At 37.9% G+C, this 12,234-nt stretch overlaps 3 protein-coding genes and 1 long non-coding RNA gene across 13 annotated transcripts in view; 3 read left to right on the top strand and 1 right to left on the bottom strand.

Moving 5' to 3' along the window:
- The window catches only part of LOC106941944 (uncharacterized), an 8,794-nt gene extending 3,041 nt beyond the window's left edge, over nucleotides 1-5,753 (top strand). The window contains exons 3-10 of one of the 7 annotated variants that reach the window (XM_015025095.1): nucleotides 1,877-2,124; nucleotides 2,221-2,334; nucleotides 2,418-2,495; nucleotides 2,554-2,601; nucleotides 2,674-2,799; nucleotides 2,872-3,032; nucleotides 3,642-4,066; nucleotides 5,589-5,753. In XM_015025095.1, coding sequence (XP_014880581.1) covers nucleotides 1,877-2,124; nucleotides 2,221-2,334; nucleotides 2,418-2,495; nucleotides 2,554-2,601; nucleotides 2,674-2,799; nucleotides 2,872-3,024 — 767 coding nt within the window. In that variant the 3' untranslated portion in view covers nucleotides 3,025-3,032; nucleotides 3,642-4,066; nucleotides 5,589-5,753. Of the gene's footprint in view, nucleotides 1-1,876; nucleotides 2,125-2,220; nucleotides 2,344-2,417; nucleotides 2,496-2,553; nucleotides 3,033-3,641; nucleotides 4,067-5,588 lie in introns of those variants that run through there. The other 6 variants (XM_015025094.1, XM_015025096.1, XM_015025100.1 and 3 more) reach the window with 6 other exon arrangements.
- Nucleotides 4,180-5,142, top strand: LOC106941942 (G2/M phase-specific E3 ubiquitin-protein ligase-like). Its single transcript, XM_015025089.1, has 4 exons — nucleotides 4,180-4,473; nucleotides 4,550-4,728; nucleotides 4,806-4,978; nucleotides 5,055-5,142. Exons 1-4 carry the CDS (start codon nucleotides 4,209-4,211, stop codon nucleotides 5,140-5,142), a joined length of 705 nt encoding a protein of 234 aa, XP_014880575.1. The 5' UTR covers nucleotides 4,180-4,208.
- An 824-nt stretch (nucleotides 5,754-6,577) lies between the features above and the next one.
- Nucleotides 6,578-12,234, bottom strand: part of LOC106941943 (uncharacterized) — a 10,166-nt gene continuing 4,509 nt past the window's right edge. Inside the window, exons 5-6 of one of the 3 annotated variants that reach the window (XM_015025091.1) lie at nucleotides 11,198-11,315; nucleotides 6,578-6,726 (exon numbers count right to left, since the gene is read on the bottom strand). In XM_015025091.1, the coding sequence (XP_014880577.1) occupies nucleotides 11,245-11,315 (71 nt within the window). In that variant the 3' untranslated portion in view covers nucleotides 6,578-6,726; nucleotides 11,198-11,244. Of the gene's footprint in view, nucleotides 6,731-10,737; nucleotides 11,316-12,234 lie in introns of those variants that run through there. The other 2 variants (XM_015025092.1, XM_015025090.1) reach the window with 2 other exon arrangements.
- LOC106941945 (uncharacterized) lies at nucleotides 8,787-10,158 on the top strand. 2 transcript variants are annotated; one of them, XR_001423496.1, is made up of 4 exons: nucleotides 8,787-8,878; nucleotides 8,956-9,128; nucleotides 9,216-9,415; nucleotides 9,884-10,158. It is a non-coding gene; the product is annotated as an uncharacterized LOC106941945 (long non-coding RNA). The 2 variants fall into 2 exon arrangements; XR_001423495.1 differs by having other exon boundaries at nucleotides 9,205-9,415.

Raw genomic sequence — 12,234 nt, 5'->3', positions numbered from 1 at the left:
TAACACCTGAGTTTCTCTTCCAGCCATGATGCGTTCAAGGACATTCAGGACATATTTAGCTTCATGGAGCCATGATGTTGTTTATCCACAGGGTGATATTTTCTGGAATGTTAGTTAAATATCTGTGACGTGTTTTAGACACATTAAACAAAACTCCACCCAGAACCAGCCAATACCAGTTGCTGAAGCTAACTGGGAGCAGCAGGTGATGCAGCAGCTCTGCAGCAAATTGGGTTTCCATAGCAACCCGATTTAAAGTTCATTCTGAACAGGTTTGATGACGAAACCTGTTGGTTCCAGTCAGACAGGTCGCCAGTCTGTCGCAGTTCAGCTAAACATGAGGAATAAAATTATTTTTCATATTCTCAGAAGAGGTTTGCATACAAAAATGTAATTTTGACTAGTGAAAACTAAATTATAGATATCTTAAAAGCAAATAATTACTAGACAAAACTAAATTAAAGATATCTTGAATTGTACTTTTGACTAGTCAAAATCCCTTTTAAGATGTCTCTAAATGAATTAGAGATATCTTAAATTATTCAGCTTTTCCATTTAAGATATCTTAAATCGTCATTCTGATGACGTCATTGATATCTTGAATTAGTATTCTGTCCAGTCAAAACGTCATAAATTGACGTAGCATTTTGGCGGACAGTGTGTAAGACATTCTAGCCTTAGGCTACTTGATTGTGCTATTCAGTGGTCAGCAATGTCAGGTCAGTCCAGCTCAAAGTGTTTTTAACACAATATTCAGCGCTGCAGCTCGTGCTCGACATGAATTAAGAAATACCGATAATTTACTCTCTGCAACAAGAAAACTTTTTCGACGTCAAGTGCAGCGAAGTCAAGGTAAGTGGATGTTCAGATGTCGGTTCATATAACTGTAGCTTTCCAGGTAGGCTACGTTAGCTTCATGCTAGTGGATAAAGAATTATTAATTGGGAAAATATAAGTAGCCTATTTAGTTGGCACTGGAGTTTTCTCCCGCCTTATAAAACATGGAATTGTCCAGTAAATGTTGCGTCCCGTATGAAGCGGTATGGGAAGCGATTTGTTGTGTTTGATTTGTGCCTCTCGCAGCAGCAACGGGCGAGAGGCAGGAAACACCCTGGACAGGTAGCCAGTCCATCTTTGTTCATTATGAGACATGAAAGTATTGGCTTTGAATTTTTAATTGCACAATCTTTATAATCTACATGATTTTTTGTTTGATTTGTGAAACTTCAATAAGCAGCTTTTTCAAAATAGTGATGTATGTAATGTAGCCTTACTTAAAATCACCTTATATGCAGCAGTTTCTCTCAATAAGGTCTTCATTGCCAAAATAAATATTTGTATGTATGAGTAATTGCTTTCTTGATCACGTCATTACAAAATAACACACATAACAAGTAATGTGGTTAACTTTGGGCATGTTGGCCATGAGAAGCCGTTCTTTATTGAAACCTATGAAAGGTGGCAACCCCAGTTAGCACACTCGATGCTAATATCAGTTAGCATCTATGGTGTGATTCTGTTGTGTTCATTGCAGGCTCAGCTGGGAGGCGGCCAAGCCCTGTATGGAAGACAAATATTTTCTTGCTTTCTGGCCCTAATATTGACATCCTCCCTTCTCCCTCGGATGTACAAAGACTGAAGAACCATGGATTAGGTGGGCATGTTTTTTTCAATAAAGACATTATTTCATATACCTGCATAATGTGACAGAAGGAGGCACTTTTGCTTTTAACATCTCCATTTGGGTTTTAATTCACCACTTCATGATAATTTTACTCTTTCACCAGAGTCATCTGGTAGGCTGATGAGTTCAAACTTAAATGGAGTGTTCTTTGTTATTGTGTTCAATATTGCTTTGTCACCATTGATTATTCAGGCAACCCTGTGCATGAGGGGACAGGAACCACGAGCTCCAAAATTAACCTGAATTGGAGCTTGTCTGAACTGAATAACTTTGTGTGTCAAAGTTACCCAAACATCAGCCTAAATCTGGTTGGCTTTGAGTTGGCAAGAGCTGGAAAAGGACGAAAGTTAAAAAAATTACAAGTGAATTCTGTGAGGGAGCTGAAGGAAAAGGTTGGCAAAAGCAGACTCTACATTCTACCACGAGCAGATGTGTCACAGGTATGGTTGTTTTGTACACAAAAATTATTTTGTGTAGTATGGTATATCCAGAGTAATGTGTTCCACCATAATGTGAAATGTCTTGGCCATCTGTAGGAAACCTACTCAACCTCAGCAATGTCCAGGAGTTTGTTTCCAGAACCCTCAACTGCACCAGAAGTACAGGATATCTCTCCAGAGGCTGAGAGCACCAACAGCCAACATTTAGGGGTAGAACAGGTTGACCATTTCAAGAACAATATATGCTTTTTAGTTTTATATCTTATTTCTGCTCTGTACTATATTCACAATAGACACTTCTAGATTGGCAATCTCTGCGGTCCCAGCAAGACAAAGAGTACGAGGAGTCTTTGTTAGCAGACCAAGAAAATGTGACTTAACATTTTTGTTATCAACATTTGTTGTTGCTCACATTTTATCTTCTACCAGGAAAGGAGAAGACAGTGTTACAAGGCCTGGGAGGAAAGACGCATAAAAGTAAGAACTATTACATTGTTAGGATGATAGTGGTTTATGGATTACCTACAGGTTTTAGTGTTCATGTTTTAGGCAATTGAAGAACGCCAGCAACGACTTGCACAATATAAAGAACCGTCAAGTGGACTGCTGTTGAAGTTCAAATATCCGAATGGATTTATCAGAAAGAGAACTTTCAATGTGTCTGACCCAATTCAGGTAATGTGTTCATTCAGAGCATGTATATTATTTATTTTCAAGTGACAGAAATTGCACTACCTTTTTTTTAAGGTCTTGTTTGACTTTGTTGGACAAGATGAAATGGCAAGTGAAATATTCAGTGTTCAACAAGCAACATCATCCACACCAATAGAGAGTACCTCGTCAGGCTCACTTATGGATCATAACAACATCTGCCACTCTGGACGTGGATTTCAACTCTAGATATTCAGGTAAAGTAATTAAGTCCAAATTCCATACAATGTTGTCTCAGTATTTTTTTTTTCCCCAAAATGTTTCAGAATGCCACAACTAGACTTTTGACTTTAATCCCAGAAACGAGAGCATGTAACACCAGTATCAACTTCTCTGCATTGACTACCAGTTTGTTATCAGATTTATTTTAAGTCTTTCATTGGTTTTTAAAACTTTACATGGCGTAGCCCCAGCTTTTTTTCAAGACCTTCTTCACAACCATTCCACCTCTAGAACACTTCAGTCAAATAATAAATTACTCTTACATATTCCTGGGACCAGACTAAGTGACAGCGAATAGGAGCAGCATTTGCTGTCACTGCTCCTAATCTTTGGAGCTTTAGATCTGTCCGTATTCTGGAACACTTCATATCGCTCATTAAAACTCATTTTTATACTTTGACTTTTTGTAAGGCCTGACATTGTAATTCACTTGTCTGTTTTAATTTGTGTTTTATTCTTATGTGTTTTTGTCTGTGCTTCATGAAAACTGTATAGACCTTTTGTGCAATTAATATCTGTTTTTAAAGTGCTTCATAAATAAAATTGACATTGACATGATTAGATTTTTGTTTTATTTTACTTAGGAAAGGTGTCCAGTTCAGGCGAATGGGGTCCTGGAGCAGTCACTGTCTTCTGTCCTAAGCCTACAGACATTGCTTTCTGACCAAGCACTGACATCTTTGTCAGCCCAGGCACCACTGGCCCCAACATCTCCTCAAGTGCTGTCGACAATGCCCGATTCCTCACAAACATCAACTTGGTTCTCCTCCCGGGTGCCTGTGTCCCAGCCCTCCACTCAAGTACAGCCAGTTTTGCCGTCTTCTGAAGTTTCTTTGGTTGCAGCCTCAGGGCAGCCCCTTTCCCCCCACTATATCCTAACTCCACATGTGATGACCATTGAGGAACAGGCACCAGCTTCTCCATTTACTGAGCAACCTATAATTATACTGGAAGACCAAGAAGAGCCACCTGAGTCTCCACAACGTCCACCAGAGTTGCCTTTGGATGAGTGAGTCAAAATTGCATATTCTGGCTGTCTTTTGTAATTAGTTTTGACAGTTTCAAACCATTGTTTACTCCAACAATGCACAATAAAATAGATTATTTTTTGCGGGACAGATCTTCAGACCATATTATACAGCAAGGTTGATATGACTTTCTGTCCTACAAGCAACCAAATAAATGTGTGCAGAGACAGGATTTTAGAATGTAGCCTGCATGCCTTCAGAAGACGCCGTTTTGATCCAGCAGCAAAACTGGATGTTATTTTTGTGGATGAGGAGGGCAGCGCTGAAGGGGCAGTTGATGAAGGTGGTCCCACACGAGAATATCTCAGACTGTTAATGAGGGCAATTCATCAATCTAATGTCTTTGAGGGGCACGAGAATGACCGCCATCTAGCTTTGGACACTAGTGGTCAGTATTATTATTTATTTATTTTTCCCAATTCTTAAGGATGGAAAACTGTCAAGTAACATTTTTTTTTCTTTAGCGTTGGAGTCAAAAATGTACAACTGTATTGGAAAAATGATATCAGTCTGTTTGGTGCATGGAGGCATTGGACCACATTTCTTCTCTCAAAGGCTGTATGACCACATTTGTGGCACATTGTCTCAACCTACCCTGGTTGAGGACGTTGTTAACCGTTCATTCAGAGAGCAGCTGATCAAAGTTAGTCACAATTTTAAGCATTTTGAATATTGATCATAAGCTTAAATTCAGTTTCACATAATTTTTTTTCTTTTTAGATTCAGGATGCAAACACAGTCGTGGAGGCAAACGAAGCCATTATGCAGGCAGCAGATACCCTGAGCATTGTTGGAGCATTAAGGCCTGTAACTACTCTGGAAGAGAGGGACTCCCTTGTGCAATCTGCTGCAGACTTCTTTGGAAATGGCCGAGTGTGCACTGCATTGCAACAGTGAGCAAGATCCTAATTTTTTCTATTAGAAATCTTGTTGTATTCTAAAGTATGACCATATTCTCATTTCTTAAAGGTTTGTGGAAGGTTTGAAGACTCTCAATGTGCTAGATGAGATTCAGAAAAACCCTGCAGTCTTTCATGAATTGTTTGTGAAACTGTAAGCACAACCGGTATCAATTAGATTCTGTGACCAATTTATCACCACTGTCCAAAAAGAAGCAATCATAGTTTGAGTATAGATGTAGGCTTTTTAAATGACTAGTGACAGGACCAAAAACAGTTAAATTGCTGGAAATGTGTCTTTCCTGGAAAGTCTTTTTCTTAAGCTGCCATAGAAATTGTCTTTTATCAGTGAATATAAATTGGATAATTTGTTGTATAAATGCATACTTTTACATATTATTTACAATGATCATGCTTAGTCATGGTTCATCTTCAAAATGTTTATTGATTTGTATTTACTAACAAGAAATGCATTGTCATCACTGATCTAACAAGATTGAGGAGGAACATGGACAGACATTGAACACATTTTCGTCCATGTCTTTAAAAGTTCACACTGGATGCCTTATATCAAAGGTCATCATTTCAACATTTTGTCTTTCAGAAGGAGAATGCAGTCCCGTTACCCTTGAAATGATACTGGAGTTCGCTTCCGGAGCATCCACGGTGCCTCCACTGGGCTTTCCCCATCGTCCTCAAATTGAATTTCTCCATGAGGCTAACAAAGTCTTCCCAGAAGCAAATACTTGCCTTATAATGCTCCGCCTTCCTGTACACTCAGACTATGAGTCTTTCACAAAGTACGTGAAAGAGGGGCTGCTGCAGGCACCTTTGGTGTTCCATAATCAGCCAATAAGTGTCCTAAGCAGTTCTTTTAAAAAAGAGTTGGAATGTTTTGAAAAGTTAAGTGTTTTAAAGCAAGTTATAGTAAAGGTAATGTAATGGACAAACTTGGAAAATATTGAAATGTAAATACAATATTTGCATTTTTTATTTTTTTGCAAATGTCTCTTTTAACCACTTTTTGGTTTCACAAATTTAAAGGTGTTTGAGCCACACTGCAAAAACAAAAGGTCTTATCAAGTATTTTTGGACTATTTTCTAGTGCAAATATCTTAGTACACTTTAGATAAAACTAACTTACATGTAACTTTTCATTAAGATATGAGCTTGTTTTAAGTCAATAATTTAGTATTGATGAAAAAGTAGTCCTTACATTGGCATATTAATTTCACTTCTAACTAGACATCTTTCCCTTGCTATAAGTGAAATAATCTGCTAATGTAATAAGTCATTTTTCATCAGTATTAAGGAAAAAGTGACTTAAAACAAGCTCATATCTTGATGAAAAGATACTTATATCTATCTTACTTGTGTCTTATTTGAAGTGTAGAAAGATTTTTGCACTGGAAAATCTTCGGTAAGATTTTGTTTTGCTGTGTAAATGGGCATTGTAGTTTATTCTTTTGTAATGGGTGTTCTAGATCACTGCTCATTTGGATTAAAAACAAAATCAAATTCTAAAGAAGCTCAACGGATCCAAAAGAGGCATTTGAAAATGGGTTTGGGAGACACTAGTCATTTATACATGAACATTTTCAAAAGTAGAATTTTTATTTTTCCTGCAGAATGTACATTTAATTTGTCATGTCTTTAAACACCTTAACATTTTATAATTACATCTGTAAGGTTACCTACTCACGTTAATTCCAAGTTTTATTTGTATCTTAAGAACAATGTATTTGATCAAATGTTCTTGATGTTTGTCCCTCATAGTGACATGTATTTAAATCAATAAAGCATTTGCCATTTCTGCACAACAGGCCTGGTATTTCACCTTCAGATCAGAAATATGATTGACTGCATGATTAACTGAAGTTGCTGCTGACTGAGCCTGGTTTGAGGTGCTTCTACAATTACACTAGGGACCTGCTCAGCATCAGTGGTTGGTAGTGGCCAAAGGCCATGATGAAGTTCTTCAAGAGTCTCTGGTGCGCTGGAATTTTCACCAAACACGTTGTTAGTTGCTGTGCTGTTGGCACCCATGTTTGCCAACATCCGTTCAGTCCAGATTTGTGTTGGTGTTTTGTTGTTTTCTGTACGCAGGGAATGGTGGTTCCATGCTTTCCTGAATTGTTCTAGTCGGCTTTGAATCTCAGGAAGAAAAACTATGAAGAGAAAGTTTGTGCACATCGTCGCTGGGATCCAAGAGGGCTGAATCTTAAAGATGATAAAACATGCTGTAAAATGGTTCCAGAACATGTAAAAACACATCCCTCCAAAGACGCTCTATTCTCTGATTATGGATGGATTCCCCAGTGATATGACTCCGACGTTCAGTGCCCTGTAGGAGGTTCATCACCAGGGCCACTTGCACATTCCCGCCACCATGATCTGACCTCACTCTAGAAGGTGAGCCATAGAGGCCTGTTGCCTTGAGAAAATGAAATGGCACTGTTGAGGCGCGATTGTCTGCTACAGTTCAAATAATTAAGCGAGAACATCCATCGATGCCACCATGGACTACAAAGCCCCACCTAAATGGAAATAGAAAAAATGTATAAGAAATAATATATGCAAATGTGTATAGAGAATTTAGCTTTAAAAAATTTACTCTGAAATACATCCTTGATATTTTCAGATACCTTATGAGACGCATGTTGCCATCAATATGCCATAAACTGTTGGGATACGGGACATGATAGTCACTGTGCTGCTCCACCTCCTTGCAGTCGCCATGGCGTTGATTCGAGCCATCATCTCACGGACTTTGCGCCGTGGAACCACCAGTCCTTGTGCATGTAACAAGCCTCGCATCATCTGGTTCAATGAAGGACATGTGGTCTTACTATATCAAACCACCACACAATTTTACATTTTGAAAGTAATCTTTTACAAAATATAGGTTTCAGATTTCACATCTGATCATAAAATAAATTAATTTTTTTTAATCATCATCATTTGTGACACTTAACATTAAATAATTAGTATTCTGCACCACCACTGTTGAACATATTATTTGTTCAGAAGCAATATATTTAGATTCCATACCTCAGTTCCAGAATTTGGATACAGGGATTGTAATTGTCTGATATTAGTTTCAAGGTCTTCATCAGTCACTGCCTTCCCCTTATTGGTGCACCAAGTGCTTTGGACTTCTTCTAAAGAAATGATGCTGAGCATCCAGAGATGTTTGCCATCCTCTTGACCGTNTGAGTGAGTCAAAATTGCATATTCTGGCTGTCTTTTGTAATTAGTTTTGACAGTTTCAAACCATTGTTTACTCCAACAATGCACAATAAAATAGATTATTTTTTGCGGGACAGATCTTCAGACCATATTAACAAAACTATACAGCAAGGTTGATATGACTTTCTGTCCTACAAGCAACCAAATAAATGTGTGCAGAGAGGATTTTAGGATGTAGCCTGCAAGCCTTCAGAAGACGCCGTTTTGATCCAGCAGCAAAACTGGATGTTATTTTTGTGGATGAGGAGGGCAGCGCTGAAGGGCAGTTGATGAAGGTGGTCCCACATGAGAATATCTCAGACTGTTAATGAGGGCAATTCATCAAACTAATGTCTTTGAGGGGCACGAGAATGACCGCCATCTAGGTTTGGACACTAGCGGTCAGTATTATTATTTATTTATTTTTCCCAATTCTTAAGGATGGAAAATTGTCAAGTAACTTTTTTTTTTTCTTTAGCGTTGGAGTCAAAAATGTACAACTGTATTGGAAAAATGATATCAGTCTGTTTGGTCTGTTTGGTGCATGGAGGCCTTGGACCACATTTCTTCTCTCAAAGGCTGTTTGACCACATTTGTGGCACATTGTCTCAACCTACCCTGGTTGAGGACGTTGTTAACCGTTCATTCAGAGAGCAGCTGATCAAAGTTAGTCACAATTTTAAGCATTTTGAATATTGATCATAAGCTTAAATTCAGTTTCACATAATTTTTTTTCTTTTTAGATTCAGGATGCAAACACAGTCGTGGAGGCAAACGAAGCCATTATGCAGGCAGCAGATACCCTGAGCATTGTTGGAGCATTAAGGCCTGTAACTACTCTGGAAGAGAGGGACTCCCTTGTGCAATCTGCTGCAGACTTCTTTGGAAATGGCCGAGTGTGCACTGCATTGCAACAGTAAGCAAGATCCTAATTTTTTCTATTATAAATCTTGTTGTATTCTAAAGTATGACCATATTCTCATTTCTTAAAGGATTGTGGAAGGTTTGAAGACTCTCAATGTGCTAGATGAGATTCAGAAAAACCCTGCAGTCTTTCATGAATTGTTTGTGAGGAGAAACCACTTTCAGCACGAGACCTGTGCACACTTTTCCAAGTGTGTTTTTCTGTGCAAGGCAGCAATAAAAGGAGGATAGAAAATCAAACCATATGCTACTGGAGAGACTGGTTGGTGGATATTGAAGGTACATTTATTGTGATACTTTAAGCACAACCGGTATCAATTAGATTTTGTGACCAATTTATCACCACTGTCCAAAAAGAAGCAATCATAGTTTGAGTATAGATGTAGGCTTTTTAAATGACTAGTGACAGGACCAAAAACAGTTAAATTGCTGGAAATGTGTCTTTCCTGGAAAGTCTTTTTCTTAAGCTGCCATAGAAATTGTCTTTTATCAGTGAATATAAATTGGATAATTTGTTGTATAAATGCATACTTTTACATATTATTTACAATGATCATGCTTAGTCATGGTTCATCTTCAAAATGTTTATTGATTTGTATTTACTAACAAGAAATGCATTGTCATCACTGATCTAACAAGATTGAGGAGGAACATGGGCAGGCATTTAACACATTTTCTTTCATGTCTTTACAAGTACACATGGATACCTTATATCAAACGTCGTAATTTCAACATCTTGTCTTTCAGAAGGAGAATGCAGTCCCGTTACCCTTGAAATGATACTGGAGTTCGCTTCCGGAGCATCCACGGTGCCTCCACTGGGCTTTCCCCATCGTCCTCAAATTGAATTTCTCCATGAGGCTAACAAAGTCTTCCCAGAAGCAAATACTTGCCTTATAATGCTCCGCCTTCCTGTACACTCAGACTATGAGTCTTTCACAAAGTACATGAAAGAGGGGGTGCTGCACTCACCTACCTTTGGTGTTGCATAATAAGCCAATAAGTGTAATAAGCAGTTCTTTTAAAAAAGAGTTGGAATGTTTTGAAAAGTTAAGTGTTTTAAAGCAAGTTATAGTAAAGGTAATGTAATGGACAAACTTGGAAAATATTGAAATGTAAATACAATATTTGCATTTTTTGTTGTTGCAAAGAATAGATATCTCTTTTAACCACTTTTTGGTTTCACAAATTTAAAAGTATATGCTTGAGCCACACTGCAAAAACAAAAGGTCTTATTAAGTATTTTTGGACTACTTTCTAGTGCAAATATCTTAGTACACTTAAGATAAAACTAACTTACATGTAACTTTTCATCAAGATTCGAGCTTGTTTTAAGTCAATAATTTAGTATTAATGAAAAAGTAGTACTTACATTGACATATTAATTTCACTTCTAACTGGACATCTTTCCCTTGCTATAAGTGAAATAATCTGCTAATGTAATAAGTCCTTTTTCATCAATATTAAGGAAAAAGTGGATTAAAACAAGCTCATATCTTGATGAAACGTTAGTTATATCTTACTTGTGTCTTATTTGAAGTGTAGAAAGATTTTTGCACTGGAAAATCTTTGGTAAATTTTTTTTATTTTTTTTATTTTTGGCTGTGTAAATGGGCATTGTAGTTTAATCTTTTGTAATGGTTGTTCTAGTTCATGCAATGAACACTGCTCATTTGGATTAAAAACAACAAAATCAAATTCTAATGAAGGTCAAAGGGTCCAAAAGATGCATTTGAAAATGGGGTTGGGAGACACTACTCATTTATACATGAACATTTTCAAAAGTAGAATTTTTATTTTTCCTGCAGAATGTACATTTAATTTGTCATGTCTTTAAACACCTTAACATTTTATAATTACATCTGTAAGGTTACCTACTCACGTTAATTCCAAGTTTTATTTGTAGTACTTGTATCTTAAGACGAATGTATTTGATACAATGTATTTGTTCTTGATGTTTGTCACTCCTTCTCAAACATAGTGACATGTATTTAAATCAATAAAGCATTTGCAATTTCTGCACAACAGGCCTGGTATTTTGGCATCAGATAAGAAATATGATTGACTGCATGATTAACTGATTGAAGTTGCTGCTGACTGAGCCTGGTTTAAGGTGGTTCTACAACTACACTAGGGACCTGCTCAGCATCAGTGGTTGGTAGTGGCCAAAGGCCATGATGTTGCAGAAGTTCTTCAAGTCTCTGGTGCGCTGGAATTTTCACCAAACACGTTGTTAGTTGCTGTGCTGTTGGCACCCATGTTTGCCAACATCCGTTCAGTCCAGATTTGTGTTGGTGTTTTGTTGTTTTCTGTAGGCAAGGAATGGTGGTTCCATGCTTTCCTGAATTGTTCTAGTCGGCTTTGAATCTCAGGAAGAAAAACTATGTGAAGAGAAAGTTTGTGCACATCGTCGCTGGGATCCAAGAGGGCTGAATCTTAAAGATGATAAAACATGCTGTAAAATGGTTCCAGAACATGTAAAAACACATCCCTCCAAAGACGCTCTATTCTCTGATTATGGATGGATTCCCAGTGATATGACTCCGACGTTCAGTGACCTGTAGGAGGTTCATCACCAGTGCCACTTGCACATTCTCGCCACCATGATCTGACCTCACTCTAGAAGGTGAGCCATAGAGGCCTGTTGCCTTGAGAAAATGAAATAGCACTGTTGAGGCGCGATTGTCTGTGCTACAGTTCAAGTAAGTAAGCGAGAACATCCATCGATGCCACCATGGACCACAAAGCCCCACCTAAATGGAAATACAAAAAAATGTATGCAAATGTGTATAGTGAATTTAGCTTTAAAAAATTTACTCTGAAATACATCCTTGATATTTTCAGATACCTTATGAGACGCATGTTGCCATCAATATGCCATAAACTGTTGGGATACGGCACATGATAGACACGTCGAGTCACTGCGCTGCTCCACCTCCTTGCAGTCGCCATTGGGTTGATTCGAGCCATCATCTCACGGACTTTGCGCCGTGGAACCACCAGTCCTTGTGCATGTAACAAGCCTCGCATCATCTGGTTCAATGAAGGACATGTGGTCTTACTATATCAAACCACCACACAATTTTACATTTTGAAAG

Source organism: Poecilia latipinna, unplaced genomic scaffold (genome assembly GCF_001443285.1).
Source record: "Poecilia latipinna isolate Pla-1442-1.1 unplaced genomic scaffold, P_latipinna-1.0 Scaffold3947, whole genome shotgun sequence".
In the NCBI taxonomy this organism is placed as follows: domain Eukaryota; kingdom Metazoa; phylum Chordata; class Actinopteri; order Cyprinodontiformes; family Poeciliidae; genus Poecilia; species Poecilia latipinna.
The sequence above is the reverse complement of the archived record's forward strand: the minus strand, read 5'-3'. Positions and strand labels throughout refer to the sequence as shown.